At 49.4% G+C, this 18,249-nt stretch overlaps 1 protein-coding gene across 1 annotated transcript in view; it reads left to right on the top strand.

Annotated features, from left to right (window-relative positions):
• Positions 1–547: 547 nt before the first annotated feature.
• The window catches only part of Slc6a3 (solute carrier family 6 member 3), a 35,811-nt gene continuing 18,109 nt past the window's right edge, over positions 548–18,249 (top strand). Inside the window, exons 1-5 of the mRNA XM_074075358.1 lie at positions 548–927; positions 1,946–2,077; positions 8,097–8,328; positions 14,363–14,501; positions 15,477–15,611. Of these exons, the coding sequence (XP_073931459.1) occupies positions 642–927; positions 1,946–2,077; positions 8,097–8,328; positions 14,363–14,501; positions 15,477–15,611 (924 nt within the window). The 5' untranslated portion in view covers positions 548–641. The remainder of the gene's footprint in view (positions 928–1,945; positions 2,078–8,096; positions 8,329–14,362; positions 14,502–15,476; positions 15,612–18,249) is intronic.

Consider the following 18,249-nt stretch of genomic DNA (forward strand, 5'->3'; position numbering starts at 1 on the left):
GGGGATGGGTACAGGCATTCCTTATTAAAAAAAAAAAAACTGTTGCAATCATTATTTAAACATTTCCAGTCACAGTGGCTGTTTTGGTTGTATACATTTTGGTGGATTTGAAATTGTTGTTGTTGTTCATTTGCTTGTTTGTTTTTAAGGCGAAGTCTCACCACGTAGCCCAGGCTGGCTTTAATCTCTTGATCCTCAGCCTCCTGAGTGCTACAAGCTAGGACTATAGATGTGTGCCACCACACCTGAACCATTGCTTTTAGTTTTTTTGCCAAGTGTAAAGAATACATGTGTGCTCTTACGCGGACTCACTGCAGTGCTGTTGGAACATTGTGATTGCCCCTTGGAATGCAGTGGTGATAACATTGGTGGGTTGTTATTATTGGAGATCTGCACTTGACCGCAGAGCCTGGAGAGGGAGAGCAGCAGCGTGTCTGTCTCAGGGCCCCCCAGCCCTCACTGAGACCCAGCACCACACCTGTCCTCAACCCCTATCTTGGTCTCTTAGATGCTTGGATGTCCCCGCTCTCTGCAGGTACACCCGCAGTCCTAAGTACTAAAGGGTGCATTTCGGTGTGTGTTTTTCATGTTGGCTGAAGACCAAGAGGGAAAAAGCAGAGTTCCTAGATTCCAGTGTGCTCATGAGTAAGAGCAAATGCTCCGTGGGACCGATGTCCTCCGTGGTGGCCCCAGCTAAGGAGCCCAACGCCATGGGTACCAGGGAGGTGGAGCTCATCCTGGTGAAGGAGCAGAACGGAGTACAGCTTACGAACTCCACACTCATCAACCCACCACAGACCCCCGTGGAGGCCCAGGAACGTGAGACCTGGAGCAAGAAAATTGACTTTCTGCTGTCCGTCATTGGCTTTGCAGTGGACCTGGCCAATGTCTGGAGGTTTCCCTACCTGTGCTACAAAAATGGCGGAGGTGAGTGCCTCCGGGGACCAGCATCAGGGGACGTGGAGGCCATGGGCAGTGGAGGCCATGGGCAGTGGAGGCCATGGGCAGTGGAGGCAGTGCTCTCAAGAAATGCAGGTGCACATGCACACAGCAAGATAAACCTGTCCTCTTCAGGAAGGTGGAGCTGCTTTACCAGTACACTGTGGTGCAGTGCAGACCTTCCCAGGTGGATAGCTCAGAGCGTGTGGTCAGGACCATGAGGCCAGAAACAGGAGAAAGTAGATGGAATCACCCAGATTCTGCCTTTGATTTCCGACAGTATTTTCACTTTGCAAAGAAAATCCTCAAAGATCCAAAGAATGGTGCCTTTGGCCAATCTAAAAAATGTCATGCAGGGGTGCTGGAACTTGGAGAGGCAGAAAATGACCCCAAAATGTGCCCATCTCTGCTACCCTTACCCCCACTTTGTAACCTCAACCAGTCATAGACCCATGACTGTGGCTTGAGCCAGCAAACTGGGGCAAGGAGCAGCGTCACCCAAAAAACTCAAGTTGGGAAGCACACTGTTTGTACCCATTTCCCATGCATCCCCTCGGCCCTCCCATTTCCCGCCTGGTCTCCCTGATTAGCTACTCCACACCCGACATCTGAAGAGCTACTGAAGACTGTCCTGGGGATGGCCTCCCTCATGTGCGTGAGTACAGGGGCCTTGGTCCGTCCATCTTGAAAGTGAGAAGGCTGTGGCCTCAGCAGGTCTGGTAAGTTACCCAAAGACAGAGCTGTGGGTCTCCATGCCTCCCCATCCCCATCCCCATCCCACAGGAAAGCCATGGCATTGCTCTGCCTCACTCGAGGTCAGATTAGGAGAGAGCAAGAGGGATGCGGGAGGGCTAATGTGGCAGAGCAGAGAGCTTCCTGCTCAAAACAGAGGCAGGTGACTGGGTGAAAATGTCATGCCCAAGACAGGGACAGCAGGTTCCCAGCTCCGTGACGAAGGCAGCCCCTCCTCCACGGCCCCCAAGCTCAGGGTGCTTCCCATCCACAGGAGCCTTCCTGGTGCCCTACCTGCTCTTCATGGTCATTGCCGGAATGCCACTTTTCTACATGGAGCTAGCGCTCGGGCAGTTCAACAGGGAAGGGGCCGCTGGCGTCTGGAAGATCTGTCCCATCTTGAAAGGTAATTCGTGGGGATTTGTCCGTCCACCTTGGCAGGACATGGACCATGCCAAAGCTCTGGAGATCTCAGAGCGAGCAGACCTCATCACATGTGTACCGCCCTGCTGGGCTAAGACACATAGGCGCGTGCACCTGCTGCCCTATTTTAAAGATCGGGGATGACCAAGGATCTAAGAGCACATCCCCTTGCTCCCAGGTGAGGCCGTCCTGCAGTTCATCAGTGGTGTTATTTTGTCAGGGTGTGAAAATGGTAGAAAAGATACAGCATCCCTCTCTGTATCTGTCCACCTATCTGTTATCTATCATCCATCATTCAATTATCTTATCATCCATCCATCATCCGTGTGTCATCTAGCAATCATTTGCCCTTCTAGCTATCACTGAACCATCCACCTGTATCTATGCGTTCAGCCGTCAGTCACCTATCCTTTTATCATCTGCCTCTCCATCCACCTAACTACACGTCATCTATACACTCATGTATCTATGCCACTCATTCATCTATTATTCATCGATCTAGCTGTCACCCATCTAGTTATTTACTGAGCCTCAAGGCTGTTGATACAAGGCTGCAGCACCATAAAGCAAACTCATGTCATGTTGAGCCAGGTGACCTGTCCAGTAGCTTACCCTTCCCAGGTATTATCGCCTCACTGGTCCTCAGGAGAGCCCTGGGAGGGCACACCGCACTTGCTGTGTGGGAAATGCAGACATTGAGGTTTGAGGGCTCAAGTCCTCTTGTCAGTAGCAGAGCCTGAGTCCTTCTCAGACCTGTCCAGCTCCCCAGCCAGGCTCCAGGTCACACTCATCCCTGAGCCAATACTGCCTTCCAGGAGCTGGGGTTTCAGGAGGCTTCGGGGTGCTTCTTCAAAGAGACACAGGGAAGGTGCCTCTCAGAGAGTTGGCACTCCCTGAGGTCTGGCCTTAAGGACTAGCCTCTGGATTTCCTCAGAAGTTCTTGAGCAATTGGGGTATGAGGAAGAGCAGAAGCCCCCAGTCTCCAGGACACACTGACAGTGGGTCAGTGGGTTGACACGCAAGACCAGCAACCACTGCTCTTAGTAGTGGAAACAAACAGCATCTCACAGCTGCTGAGGTCGGGATCTTTGGGAACAAGTTGCCCTTGTGCAGTGGAAACGCTGAGCCCCGCAGGCAAGCTGGCTCCTCCCAAATTAGCAGGCTTCCTTCCTAATCGTCAGCTGCTGAGTCGTAAGATGTTAGCAGTTTTTTCCTAGGCTGAATGATTCTCTGGACCACACTAAAATGCACCTACGTAAAGACAGACCTTCCATCACCACCACCGCCACTCACACGCATCTTCAGATGGAGACATGACAGTGCTCTGTGTCCCCTGGCAAGATCTGAATTTGGGAGTCAAAGTTTAAAGGAACTGCCTGAATGGTCTGTGAGCATCATCCTCTCCTGATGAAGGAATGCAGTGAGAACTGAGGTCCAGGGGACTCTTAAGAGATGGATTCTTGAGTCACAGTGGACATTTCATTGTCCACTTACTGCACAATGTTAATTTGGTCAAAGTCAGTCCCAGACTAATAGTTCCATATGCAAAAGAATGAATGGTATCCTCCAGGCTCTGCCTGGCAGTGGCGATGTGACCCGGGAAGTGGATGTTGCTTCTGAGGCTGTGGTGACAGCAAGGATGACCTTCAGCTACGGCTCATATTCAGGTAGCAGCTGAGAGCTGCATGGGAGACGGAGCCTGCCCATCCTCAAGCGGAGGACATGTCAAGAGCTGGTGACTGCCCACTGCCATGAAGGCTGCAGTGATGCCAGAGCTTGCTTTGCTGGATTTTCAACACTCCTGCCCCCAAATCTGGAGCATCATGTTTTGTACATGACATACCTGGGCACCCACTCCCTGCTGAGGCTGCATTCGCCTCTTTACTTGCAGGGATTGGAGGGAGGACTGGCAGTGCCCAAGAAAGAGCGACAGGTTAGCCCAGGGTGGACTGGCAGAGGGAAGCTAGTTTCTACCCAGACCTCACACCACCAACAGAAGTTCTCTGGAAAAACTGCCAAAGAAAAAATCTTATTCTGCACCATATGAAATGTCAATAAGTGATTTCCAGGAATGTAATGCTAACGAACTTGGCTTGGGTTGCTGGACGACATCGAGTTCCACAGGCATTGCTGTGGGTGGACCCTGCCCGGTGCTGCTTGAGAACCCAGAGTTGGGCAGTCAGCCGTGGGTCAGCAGTTCATCCTACCTCACAGCCCCTGGCATTCAAAGCCCTGCATCCCTCACTGGATTTTGCAGTGTTCTGAAAGTGAGCTCATCAGGAAGGCCATGTGGGGGCCAGAAGTGCGGAATCTCAGTCACAGCTCATAACCCATGACTGGGGGAGATTTCACCTCACAGGGAGTGAGCCCACCTCTGCTGTCTTCATGTAAGCGCAGAGATGTGAATCAAGGCAGGAAGACTAGGATTTTAAAGAACAGAGAACTTGAGCAGTTTAATACCAGTCAGGCTACAAGCCGCAGAAGAAATTTCCAACTTGTTTAGGTTACAGGTTGTCCATAGGATGCCAACTCAGTAGACGATTGTGGCTGTTTCTTAAAGAAGGGGGACGAAAACCATGTTTCTTGCTTCCCCTGGTCCATGTGCTTCTCTCTCCTTTTTCAAGTGTACTTAATAAAATTGGGGCATTATGTTTCATTAAATGGGAAAAGCACACGGTAAATAAAGACAGCCGTTTAATGCCCCAAATAATAACTGTGGAGCTAAAAGGTCGTGTACCTCCTCAGCTGGTGATGGAGATGTCATGCCCCTCCTGTCCACCTGAGGAGCTGCCCAGCCAAGAGTGAAGCCTGGAGCTCCACCTCTGAAAGCTGGACAGGCAGACAGGAAAGTCCAACGTGAGGAACAGCGCAGTCCAAGGTGATGGACAATCACCAGTGAAACTCAATGTGAGGGAGAGACAGGGAGGGCCAGGGTGAGAGGTGGCTTCTTGACACCCTAAGTCATTATGGACTGAGAGTTGGTACAAGAGCTAGAGAGCTTCAGGTGGCCTTCAGAACCAAAGGGTACCATCACATAGTTCCTGAGCAAGGCTCCTTAAATCTCTCTCTCTCTCTCTCTCTCTCTCTCTCTCTCTCTCTCTCTCTCTCTCTCTCCTCTTTGCCCCCATGTCTATGTCTCTCTGATAGGAGCTCTCTCACACACACAGAGTAAGCCCACACTAAAGGCACCCACACTTGTGGGGAGAAATTCTCTGTAGTCTTCCTTCCGAAAGATCTGCTCAGGGACTCTTGCAAAACTGGAAAGGTTGCTCCACCAGGGAGCACTGTCTCCAGCTGGAATTCCTGAAATGAACCACTTTCATGAAGCCAACTTTGTGAGTGCTTGTGGGATGCTGGCTTTTGTGGACTGTGGAGAGGGGGCAACCATGCACTCTCTTGAGGTCTAAGCAGCCACTTGATCAGGTTGTCATTTGCTAAGGACAAACCCCATTGTACTTAGGTTGTGGAAATACCACCATCCTATTGCATTGAAGATAAGATAACTCATAATATTTTGGAAGAAATAACATCTTAGTGTGACTTATCAAACTCTCCCTCATTCTAAAACAGAACTTAAGGTGGCTCAAAGGAAACAAAACAAAATTCACACAAGGTTAACATAAAGAAATGCTAAGAAAAACAGAAATTTAAGAACTTTGACAGTAAAAGCTCTGATTGAAATTCACATTTAGTCCTGGGAAAGCAAGATGCACTGTGGTTTCATTAATACTTTCTCTGGAAACATCAGGGGAGCGTAAGCCTGCACTGCTGTAGGAAAGACAGTTTCCATGGCATTGGTGTAGCATTATTTAGAGTATATGGTGATGTGGTGAACAGCACATGAATGTTCACGAGAACATTCTTACAGCAAGTGGGAAAGGGATTTTCTCCTGCCTGTGTTTTTTAGGACATTAATGAGGAACTTAACGTTGGTTGAATTGGTGAGGGGCTACTCTGCAGTGATCTAGGAACAGTGGCTTTCCGAGGTTATGCTTTCTTGAAAAGCAGATCTCGGAGCAGCCCAGCAAATAGCTTATACTTTTACCCACCTTCCTACAGAATTGGCCCCAGAAGAACAAGGGGCAAGGTCAGCCCTTTCTGCAAAAATTGGACTTGGATCTACTGTAGTGTTTGGTCAAAGGCTTCTGTGAGTTCCCAAAGTCTCGAGTTGAAGACTTGGTATGCAAAGTTTTAACCCTGAAAAGTTTGCAAACCAAGCAGCCACAACCATAGCCATCTGTCAGCAAAAACCTTTCACGGTGTACTTTGGAAAAACATGGTGTCCCAACAACATTGCTTCCCCACATGGCTGCCTGAGCAAGTTTAGAACTTAGCCTCTCTCCTAAGGAACTCAGTGAACAGAACTTCAATGTAGAATTATTTCATATTGACCAATTCCACATAGGAGAAGACCTTCCAGAGGAAACAGTTCGGATTTATCACCTCTGCTTCTGAGCCCATCCAAGGGGGATTGATAACATACACTCCTGACCATAGATTTAACACAAATAGATTTTAGTACCTTCTTTGTGCCTTCAGGGGAGGAAGAGAACATGTTCAAGGTGGCATGAACATGAAGACAGTTCCTTCTATGGTTTAAGAACAGAAAAAGCAACACAAGCTACTTTTGCAAAAGTCACCTTGAAGGCATGCCCCAGCCTCAAGCAAATGAGATATGGCATGAAGCTTATCCAGGTTTTAATAAATTTAAGTTATGGCCCAAAAAATTGTATCTGCACAGCTGAAAAGGAAGGTTGAAGAGAATTCTGCCTGGAGCTTAGCAAAGGGAGCCACAGTAGCAAGAAGGTGACTGTGCTCTTCTAGCAGCAAGAAGGAACTCCTTGACCAATGGGAAGAAGCCATCTAACTCCCATCTGCCTATCAGGATTGACCCACTTCATGGCCTGCCTATTGCTATGTTCTCCAGGTCGCCAGGAGACACCCACCAAATAACCCAAATTTTTTGACCCTAGGAAAAAACACTCTGAACAGTTCTGTATGGCTCTGGGTGGCCCTGGATGGTCCCTGTTGGCCCTGAATGATCCTAGGACACCCTGGTGGTCATGCATGACCCTGAAGACCCTGGATTGTTGTGTGTGGCCTGGATGGCTGTAGGTGGCTATGAATGCCACAGGTGACTGTATATGCTGGATGGTCTTGGGGGAGGGGCATGAATGACTTTGGGTGATTCTGTTCCCTGGGGGGCACAGATGGGCACAGATGACTGGATGGCCTGTGTGGCTGTGGGTGGTCTTGGATTTCTCTGGGGAATGATATAATAGACAGTTTTACATTCCCTTGATTGTCCCAAATTAATCTGAGTTGGAATAGATGACTATGGAGAGCCCCAGTTGTTCCTTAGTGACTGTTGGTGGCCCTGGATGGCTCTGGGAGACACTGGGCATTCCAGAGTGACTGGATAGTCCTTTTGTCATGGGTGTCTGTGAGGGTCCTGCATGGTCATGGGTGGATGTGGATGATTCTGATGGTTTTACGTGGACTCAGTTACCCTAGTAACTGTGGGTTGGGCTGCCCTCGGTGATCCATAGTACACCTAGATGGCCCTAGATTGGCCTGAATGACCCTGGTTGCTACTTAGTAGTTATGGTGGCAATGGATGGCCCTTACTTGCCTTGTATGGCCATGGCTGACTTTTGTGTGCCTGGGTAGTCCTGGATAATCTTAAATAGTCCCAGATGACCTGGTGTGCTCCTGACTGACCATAGGGAGTCCCTGAATGTACAAGGAAGCCTTTGATACCCTTAAATAGCCCTGGATGGCCTTTCTGGCCCTGGCTGTCACTCAGAGACATCCTAATGTCTCTGGTGGCTTTGGAAATTGGACAGCCCTTCTCTGTGATTACAGCATGAAGTCTGGAGGCAGCCATTTCACCATCCCTCCCCTGTGTCTTTTGAGGCATTGCATGGAACTGGGGGTGTCAGCTGTAAGGGGAGGCAGGAAGAAGCATCTTGCTGATAGTGGCTCTCTGCTGTCATCACCAGGCGTGGGCTTCACAGTCATTCTTATCTCCTTCTACGTGGGCTTCTATTACAACGTCATCATCGCCTGGGCCTTGCACTATTTCTTCTCCTCCTTCACCATGGAGCTCCCGTGGATCCACTGTAACAACACCTGGAACAGCCCCAACTGCTCTGATGCCCACACCAGCAACTCCAGTGACAGCACCAGCCTCAATGATACCTTTGGTACCACGCCTGCTGCAGAGTACTTTGAGTAAGTGGGAGGACAGCTCCAATTATCAGCTTTAAGAACTGGGGGTAGAGGATGGCCAGGCAGCCACACCACCCTGCTGCTCCCAAGGGTGTGGCACGGACCAGTCCCTGCCTTGCCCAGAGCTGCCCACACTCTGCTCCTTTCATGGCCTTGTGTAGTGTGCATCTGAGTCCCATGATGGTGGGCTCATAGGTAACTCAGCCAAGCTCAGGGGAGCAAGTCCTAGACAGAAATGGACATTGAGGTTGCTCCTGGATGCTCCATCCTGTGTCCACAGAAGGGTGGACGAGGCTGCTGAACACCCTGTAGCACTGTGTGGAAGGAAAGTGAGCACTGGGATCAGGGGCTCCTGGGCTTCCCAGTGTTCTGCCCACCCCTCTCTGACCTTCCTGTACATAGGCTGGGGCTGTATTGTGGCTTTTGGGTTCTCGACTATCTCCAGAAAGGGACACCTGAGCATCACTGCTCAGATACCTCAACTTCCCAGATAGCTGTCCACAGGGTACAACGGCTGTCCACTTTTTGCAAGGTTTTCTTTCCTTTGTTTACAAACATGGGTTTATTTCCTTCACTATGCCCCTTCCATCCACAAGTCCCTCCTTCCTTCTCCCACCCAGGCACATTCGCATGGCCAGTGGACCTTCCCAGTCCTCTGTTCCTCCACCCATTCCTTTGCCAGGCTTGAGCCTCTGCAGTCTACCTGCAGGCCAGGCCCACTCCTGAAATATGTTTTTCTGAGGCCTTTTGTCCTGTGTCAGCTCCTATGTCCCCTCTTCCATCATCAGTGGCCTGGCCTGAAGGGGCCATGACACTCTCCACATAGGTCCAGTTTTCCATGGCCCTTCTTGGGAACCTGAGAGAGAAAGAGAGAGAGAGAGAGAGAGAGAGAGAGAGAGAGATTGAGATCTGTAGATCTGTACAGGTAGTCCTTTCTCCCTGGGCTATGAAACAGATGATAGTTTTGTATGTGGGTTTACAGATGTGCTGCTGGCTGGGCAGGGTGGCCTGGCTGGCATGTGAGGGTATGAGTGTGTGCAGCTCTGGAGGTCACCACTCTCCCAGGCTCCAGGTAAGTGCTGACCCTCCCGCCTGATTGAGTGGATTCTTCTAAAGCCATGTCTGTCTGGGAGGTGAGAAAAAACCATTTGCAGCCATCACTGTAAAGCACAAGGTTTCCCATGGTGGTGGTGTTCTTTTGGGGGTCCTGGAATCTGACTTGCCTAGTTCGATATGTCCTGTCATGCTTACATGTGAGAGTCCACTTACAACTTAGCAGAAGGGATTTGGACCAATACAGATGAGCTCATTCAGGTTTAAACAGCAAGTAGGAGCATTGGCGAAGCAGTGTCACCATTAATGTGTACAAGTCCTGGTTGGAGAAGAGCTGGGACTCCAGAGAGTAGAGCAGGACAGCCCCACCCTGAACATCTGTACAGGATGCTTTTATGTGGCAAGTGAACAAGAAATGACAGAATTACCCAAGTGGATTTCTTTGTAATTTAGAGCATTCAGAAAGGTCTCAGGGATGTCCAAAGGGGCAAGGAAGGCCACTGGGGACTGGGGATCAGCTGTCTTCTGTTTGGGAGGTATGGGGAGTATTGATTCAGCCCTTTTTATGAAGTTTTCTGTTTCTCTATACTTGTTTCTTCCTCTTCCCAGTCCTAATATACATTGCTCCCCTTCCATTCTTTAAGAGTCTGTAATGAAAAATATTATAGGCTCAGAGCAGAGACCATGAGTTAATTGCTGTCACTCTCAGAGTTGTGACAGGACATTGTGAATTCACTAAGCACGTGGGCTTTAGAGACCCCAGGACAGGCCCCGTAATTCCATCATCATTCCATGTCCTGCACTTCCATGGACACCAGAGGGAAGTAGGTGAAGGCACTTGCCTTCTAACAGAAATTAGAAAGTTATAAATTTAAAGCTATGAATTGTCCTGTAACAGACCGCTTTGGCTACATCTCACAAAGATTGACTTTTTTTGTGTGCAGTTTAAAGTATTCCCTCATATCTTTTGTGATTTCTACGTGAACAAATGAGACCTTTTTAAGAAGGTTTTTAATTTTGGAGGTTTCCTAAATATTTTCCTATTACCAACTTCTAATTCTGATTTGACAAGTTGATATAAAACATCAATGTTTAAAAATGTACCGAGACTTGTTTTATGGCCCACTAAACGGTCTACATTGATGAGTTCTATGTGCAGAATGTGTGTTCTGCTTGGACAAGATGGTGCACACCTGTGGTCCCAGCACTTGGAGGCTGACATGGGAGGCTAGCTTGAGCCCAGGAGTTCAAGGCCAACCTGGACAATATAGAGCATTCTGTAAACATTCACAGACCAGTGCTGTTGTACAGGTCTTCATTATCTGTAGTGATTCCCTGTCTACTTGTTGAGTCTGTTGTTGAGAAAGGTGTATTGAAATTGATATACTGTGGACCTGTCTATTTCTCTTCATGGTTCTGTCATTTTTTTGTTCCATCTGTGTATTTCAAAGTCTGGTGTGAAGTTCATGCGTGGTTATGAATATTCAGCCTTGGGTGGCCCTTTGCCATTAGGAATTTCTCTCTTGGTTATATTCCTCCTCTGATTCGGAGTGATTTTGTGGTAAATCTGCTCCATCCTTTTGTTTTCATCCTGCATGTGTCATTATAGTTAAAGTGGGTTTCTGGTAGACAGTATAGAGTTGGTCCTGGCTTTTTTATGCAATATGACAATGTCTTCTCTTTAGGACATCTGTTCAGTAATTGTGAGGATGATTGGCTTCCATCTTGCTGTTTCTTTCTTCATGCCCCACCTCTTCTTTGTTTTTGCTTTATTATTCCTTCTTTTCAGTTAATTAACTGTTAGTCTTCCATGTTACCATGTTATTGTTCTTCAGTTTTTTAGAGGATTGTGTAGACTTACAATGTGTATCTTCAGCCCCTCAGCCAACCTCCTGCTGACTTTACACCACTTCTCACACACTTAAGGACCCACAGTGGACTTCTAACTTCCTCTCATCTTTCGTGTGATTGTTGTCATAGGGCTTGTTTCTACAGTGTGTTATAGATTCATATTTTTGCTCTAAATAATTACATTTTAAATAAATTTAAACCACTTCATCTACCCCCCCTTGTCAGTGTGTCTGGTGTATTTTGGACTTCATGTGGACCAGGTATCTGTTTGACTCCATTTTTGCTCCATCTGAAGAATTTCCTTGGACAGTTCCAGTAGTGTAGACATTCTGGAAAGGAATTCTCTCATGTCTGGTTTTTCTGAAAAGTATTTGGTGGGGGATTCTTATTGATATAAACTGTACCTAACATTATATTTACCATTTTTAACTATGTTTAACTGCACAGTTGCATGGCAAAAATCCCATTCACAGTGCTGGGAAGCCATCACCACTGTCCGTCCCCAGAATGTTTTCACCATCCCAAACCAGAACTCTGAGCCAGGTGTGGTAGCAGTGCCTGCAACCCCAGCTACTTGGGAGGTGGAGGCAGGCAGGAGGATCTCAAGGTTGAGACAAAGTTAGTAAGCCTACATAAAAATTAGTGAGACTCTATCTCAAACAATATTAGAAAGGGAGGCCGGGAGACCTGGCTCAAATGATAGAGTGCTTACATAACAAGCATGAGGTCACAGGTTCAATCCCCAGTACTGAAAAAAACAAACCCTGCACCTCTGTCCTAATTAAGCTCTGACTTTCTTCCATCCCTTGGCACCCACTGATCTTTCTGTCTTCCTATAGGACTTTCCACAAGGGGAATCCTATCATGTTTGTTCTTTGTGTCTAACGTATTCCACTCGGTGTATATCTTCACGGTTTATCCCATTTGATCCATATTCCCTTTAAAGTCCACGTCATATCCCATCATGATGGTATGCCACGTTTCTTCATCCATTCGTCTGTTGGTGACCACTTGGGTCACTTACACTTTCCAGCTATTGTGAGTAATGCTACTGGGAACATGAGTGTGCGGGGACAAGTTCAACCCCTGCTTTCAAGTTCTTTGGATTTTTACACCATTTTTATTAGTGTATGTTAACTGTACAAAGTAAAGGGCTTCTTTATTACATTTCCACACACACGTATAATGCACTTAGGTCATATTCACCCCCTCTATTGCCCTTCTCTGCCCACCCCTCTCCTTTTCCCTTTCCATATCCCGGATAGCTCCCTTTTTCACATCCTCCCTTCCCTAAATTTCACATATGAGGAAAAAAAATGATGCTTTTCTTTGAGTCTGGCTTATTTCACTTCACATGAAGTTCCATCCATTTTCCTGCAAATGAAATAATTTCATTCTTCTTTATAGCTAAATAATACTCTATTGTGTAGATATACTACATTTTCTTTATCTATTGCTGCACATAAGCTAACACCATGACTTGATCATTGTGAATAGTGTTGCAGTAAACATGGATGTGCAGGCATCTCTCTTGTAAGCTGACTTTGACTCTTTTGGGTGTATACCCAGCAGTGGTACAGCTGGATCATACAGTGGGTTCTGTAGCCCAGTGCCAGTACCTGTGGCACTGTGATCCCTTTGGCTCCATGAGCTCTTCTCCAGGCAAGTGGTGGATGGGTCATTTCCATCAGGTGTGGTGGGATCAGGTGGGGGGGAGGTGGTAACAAGGCTGTGAGGTGCAGCTGTGGAGCATGGGGAAGTCAGTGAGCCATGCAGGTCTGAGGCTTGAGGTATTGTGCCTAGGAGACTTTTCTATCATGGATGAGAGGTTCTAGGCCATAAAATCTGGATGGTACAACAGACTAAGGGGACATTGGACAGCAGCTCAGAGCCAGGCAGAAGGTGGGGAGGGGAGAGGGACCATAGGAACTTCCCAAGTAGATATCAGAGTGCTGTGACCTCTTATAGCACAGGTGACCACACACTGAGGAGCTCCATCCCAAGAGCTCATGCATGCCTGCGATGGACTCTGTAAGGAAGAGAGAATGATGCCTATGCGCAGTGACACAGAAGGCCTCTGCCTGGGGACCCATACCCTGACCCCTGCTGGGCAGGGTGGGAGCACTGAGCTGGGTTCTTCCTGTATTGTCATGCTGTCCCTGCTGCCAGCAGCTGGTACACCTGGCTGTGATTCTAGAATGTGAAGGTCACATTCCTCCAACATGGCTCTGCAATGCCTGTCTATGGCACAAAGCTCTGGGCAGCCAGGGTTGGCTGAATTCTGTTGTGGGTGTTGGGCATTGTTTTCTGGGGAGCTCAGTGATCCACAATCAAAGCAAACCTGGGCCATAGTGGCTTCTTTTGTAACACAAGCCTCCAACGACCAATGGCTAAAGCACAGCTATTAGAGTTAGTTGGGCTCAAAGCCCCAGTCTGTCTAGGGGATGCAGCCACCTGCATAATTACCAGGTACACAGCAGGAACAAGAGTGCCTTTGCAAAAGTTGTCACCAGCATTTGCTGAGTACCAAGGAGAAAGTACCTAGGACCACTGCCTGGCAGCAGGGAGTGCTCCACTGGCCATTGTTTCTGTTCTGTCTTCATAAGATCTTGTTCTCTGCCCTTTGGATGGGTTTCCTCAAAGACAGATAGAACCACATGAGGTCCTGGTCCAACCTGGGCAGAATAGTTCAAGTTGGTCCTCGGGAACCTCCTCAAGGCAGCCAGAGCTGTGTGCATGGGTTTGGGAGCCATCACCTCAGACACCATGGCTCCACTCCTGCAAGGGGGTCTGGGACACCCTACGGGAGCAGCACCTCCATCTGGCATCTGTGTCTCCACAGAACCCCAGGTGCCCACCCCCCCCGCCCCAGCTCCATGACACAGTAATGTGAGGGCCAGGAGCAGGGTTGGGCTTCCTGTCAGATAAACCAAGCCCAGGTTCTCTATCCCTCTTATATCTCACTCAGGGACTGGTCCTGGAGTTTTCAGAGCAGGGTCTCTTGTCCAGTCAGACCAGGTGCTTTCTGCCATGTGAAGCTGAGGAAGTCAGGGCTCAGGGCCAGCTCGGCTGTCCTGTTCCAGTTCTGGGTGGGTTGCTGCTCCCTCCACATTCCCTCACTGCCTCCCTCCAGGCGTGGCGTGCTGCACCTCCACCAGAGTAGTGGTATTGACAACCTGGGCCCTCCTCGATGGCAGCTCACAGCTTGCCTTGTACTGGTGATCGTCCTGCTCTACTTCAGCCTCTGGAAGGGAGTGAAGACCTCAGGAAAGGTAAGGCAATGGGCCTCTGGATATGTAGCCATGATTAGTATGGTTGGGTAGGAAGGGGATATGGAGCCATGATTGGGTAACAATGGACACATGGCCCTGATTGAGGTTGTTAGGTCAGCAAGAGACACATAGCCGTGATTGGGATGGTTGGGTAGGGAGGAGATATGTAGCCATAGTTGGGTAATGAATGGACAAGAGGTCACGATTGGGTGAGAAGTGGACATGTGACCATGGTTGAGGTTGTTGGGTCAGCAATGGACACGTAGCCATGGTTGGGTGAGGGGTGGGCATGTGGACATGGTTGGGTGAGGGGTGGGCATGGTTGGACAAAGAATGGACACATGGCCATGGTTGGGCTGAGGGTGAACACTAACTTGACATGCTTGGAGAAGGGTATCAAGATGGAAATTGCCCATAGCGGAGTGTGTCCAACATGAAGACAAATACAGATCTCCTGATGAAAATATTTTGTTGTTTTATGGGCACCAAGGAAATTTGATCAAAATGACTCAATAGCATGTCATGCTAGCACAAGTTACTCTCTGAGAGTGATAGGCCCTTCTTCCCCTCACCCACACGTCCCAGAGTCATCCTTTTACACAGAACCAAGGTGACATTTTCACAGACAGGGTAAACTCATTCTTGATTCACTCATCAGAACCACTCCTGTCCACAGCAATGAGCCAAATACAGAAATGGAATTTTCTTCTCTTGCCAATTTGCTCATCCCCTTTTAATCCCTGGGAAGATGTCGGACAAAAGGCAACCCAATCTCACTCCAGTGAGCACTGCTGAGCTGGTGTCCTGTGAAATGTGGGCTGTTGGCTTCCCAGTTGAGGCCACCTCTGTCTTTAGTGCACGCCACTCAAGTGACTTTCTCCCCCTACCCCAGCTCATTTTCTGCCAGCATCTGCTCCCACCAAGGGCCCCACTGTGGGTCCCTGTGCAGCCTGACGACACTGTCCTTTCCTCCAGGTCGTGTGGATCACAGCCACCATGCCCTACGTGGTCCTTACCGCCCTGCTCCTGCGCGGGGTCACCCTCCCTGGCGCCATCGATGGCATCAGAGCTTACCTGAGCGTGGACTTCTACCGGCTCTGTGAGGCATCTGTGAGTACAGCCCCTCACCACTCTGCAGTCCTTGGAGCCCGTGGGGCCGTGGATGGGGCTCCTGCAAAGCAGCAGCTGGGCAGGAAGCCTGTGTCATCCATGAGCTCAGCAGGTGCCTGTGGCCTGCTCGCCTGCACACCTGGCCCACCCTGTACAGGCAGGTCTGGGTGAGAAGGGGCCATGTGGGCCCAGTAGGGAGAATGAGCTGATGCAGAGTAAGGAAGTTGAGGAGCAGACCACCTCCTCATTCCGCAGGAATGGAAGTTGCCCTCTTCCCCTCTGCCCCTCTGTACCCCCTCCTGGAGGGCAGCACTTAGGTGCTAGGATAGCACTCGTGGGTCTTGGTTGTGCTGTGGCAAACCCCCGTGATGGCTCCAGGTTCATTGTCCAGAGGGTCTGGGATGTGTCAGAGCTGCATGAACCGAGCTACATCTCAGGAGCCAGATCCCAGTGCCTGCTGACAGCTCGAGATGGGTGATCTGAGTTGGATCACATCATGATCCAAATCAAGTCTAGAGTGGGATCCAGATTTCCTCAGCAAAGGAAAAAAAGTATTCTGGGTTAAAACATTTGGAGAAAACCTCAGGAAGACATGAGGTTTCGTCAGGCTGTGGGAGGTGGGTCCCCAGGGGAGACAAGCGTGACAGGAACGGCAGCTTTCTTGGAGAGTCAGGTAGACAAGTTGGGGCCAGCAGTGGGGCCCCAAGAGCTATCCAGGGAAGTTCGGTCACTGTGGGAGGAAGGACAGGAAGCTGTCAAGGTGGAGGTTGGGGCAGGAGGTTTTAGAAGGTCACTGCCCAATGCAAACAAGGCGTACTGAGGGTCAGGATTGGGGATCCTCAAGGAAGCAGAAAGATGCACATCTGTGGCACAGTCAGGAGTGGGAGGGGGCAGGCAGTCAGACTCCAGGACCCCCAGGAATCTTCAGGGGGAGAAGAAGCCATGAGAGGAAGCAGAGGCAAAGAAGCACTTGTGCAGGTGAAGGCAATGGGTTTGTGTCCCATGAGAGCAAAGGTAAAGAGAGGACATGGAAAGGGCACCAGTGATGTGGACCAGAGCCAGGCAAGCCACAAAAGTCGGCAGAGAATCAGGACCCTGAGAAGCCAGTAGCACTGGGGATGTGCTTGTGTGGGGTCATGTTTGAGAACTCAGGAAAAATAACATGATGACCATTTAGAACATGGGGCTTGAGCCAGGAAGAACAGGCAGCCTCTGGGAAGAAGCAAACAGACACCGTGAGTATGCAATGTACACAGCAAGGACAAGCAGTTTCTAAGATGACAGCATGTGAGAAATTAGGTGGATAGGAAGAGTCGATAGGATGGAGAGGTGGACTGACGGACAGAGGGAAGGTAGACAGGTAGATAGAAGAGGTGGATGGATAGATAGATAGATAATAGTTCATTTAGATCCGTAGATAATTTAGATACATAGATAATTTAGATAGACAGACAGACAGATAGATAAACAGGAGGCTGGGGAGGTGAGATCACGAGGAAGGCAGTTCCCAGGGCTTTGGGGGAAATCCACCCAGTGAGGCCAGCAAGGCCATTGTGCTGGGCCCCGCAGTTTCACTGAGCAGGTGCATGCTCAGTGAAGCTCTGGGGTTCATATCAACTCTTGAGAGCTGAGGGCTGAGGGGAAGGCAGGATATTGTTGGAGACTCTGTTCTTGCCTGCACCCACCTAGACAGACGAGCTGGGTGATGGCTGGCCTGGGGGGCCACACTGCAGATCAGGGGCCTCCGCTACCTACTGCTCATTACCGCTCAGGCTTGGTCTCTTCCTCATGTTCTGTGGTCCTGACCATCTGGCTAGGCAGCCAACCTTGAACACACAATCCTTAATATTGGACTCTGTTGCTCTGCACATGCTGCCCAAAGTACAAAAGGGCTGGCTCCCTGCAACCCCAGGTCCCCTGCAGCCCTAGACTCCTGCACCCCTTCTTCCTGCAGCCCTACTTCCTGCAGCCTGAGGCTCCACAATCCTGGGCTCTGGTTTCTTCTGCAGTATCTGACTCCCTGCCAAGCCTCCCTAGCACAAGCTTTTGGTATCACTACTTCAGTGTCCAGGCCCATGGGCTGGACAGCAATCCTGGGCTGTATGGACACATGGGAAAAGCCCAGACCTTGGAGTGGAGTGGAAGGCCTTGTCAGCTCCTCCTCAGTCTCCCACCATGGCCACACCAGATGGTCTCAGCATGGCTCTGACACAGCAGGCTGTGTGTGATGTTTTAAGATTCCATTGTGGTACAATTATTGACCCTCACGTCTTCCTTTTCACATTCATGGAGATGGACCAGCTATCCACTGACACCAGTGCCCGGCCTCAGGTGGCCAGGGGCTCTGTGTGCCACTGTGTGCTGGCTGCACCTCTGGTTTGGAAAGATATGAAGCAGACGGTGGCAGACATGTGTCTGCTCGAAGCCTCATCTCACACAGCACTTTAACAAGCTGGTGCTGCTGGGAGGGTTACGGACCCTCTGGTTGTTGGAATAGCCGCACTGGTGTTCCAAGGCAAATCATGAATCAATGCACAAACATTTGGCCTCCTTCCTGTCACGCTTTTTTAGTCCAGGGACACAGGAGGGCTTATTTTCTGAGACAGCAATTACCACCCAGCAAGCTGTTCGTGACATT

The sequence above is a fragment of the Castor canadensis genome, chromosome 6 (genome assembly GCF_047511655.1).
Source record: "Castor canadensis chromosome 6, mCasCan1.hap1v2, whole genome shotgun sequence".
Lineage (NCBI taxonomy): Eukaryota > Metazoa > Chordata > Mammalia > Rodentia > Castoridae > Castor > Castor canadensis.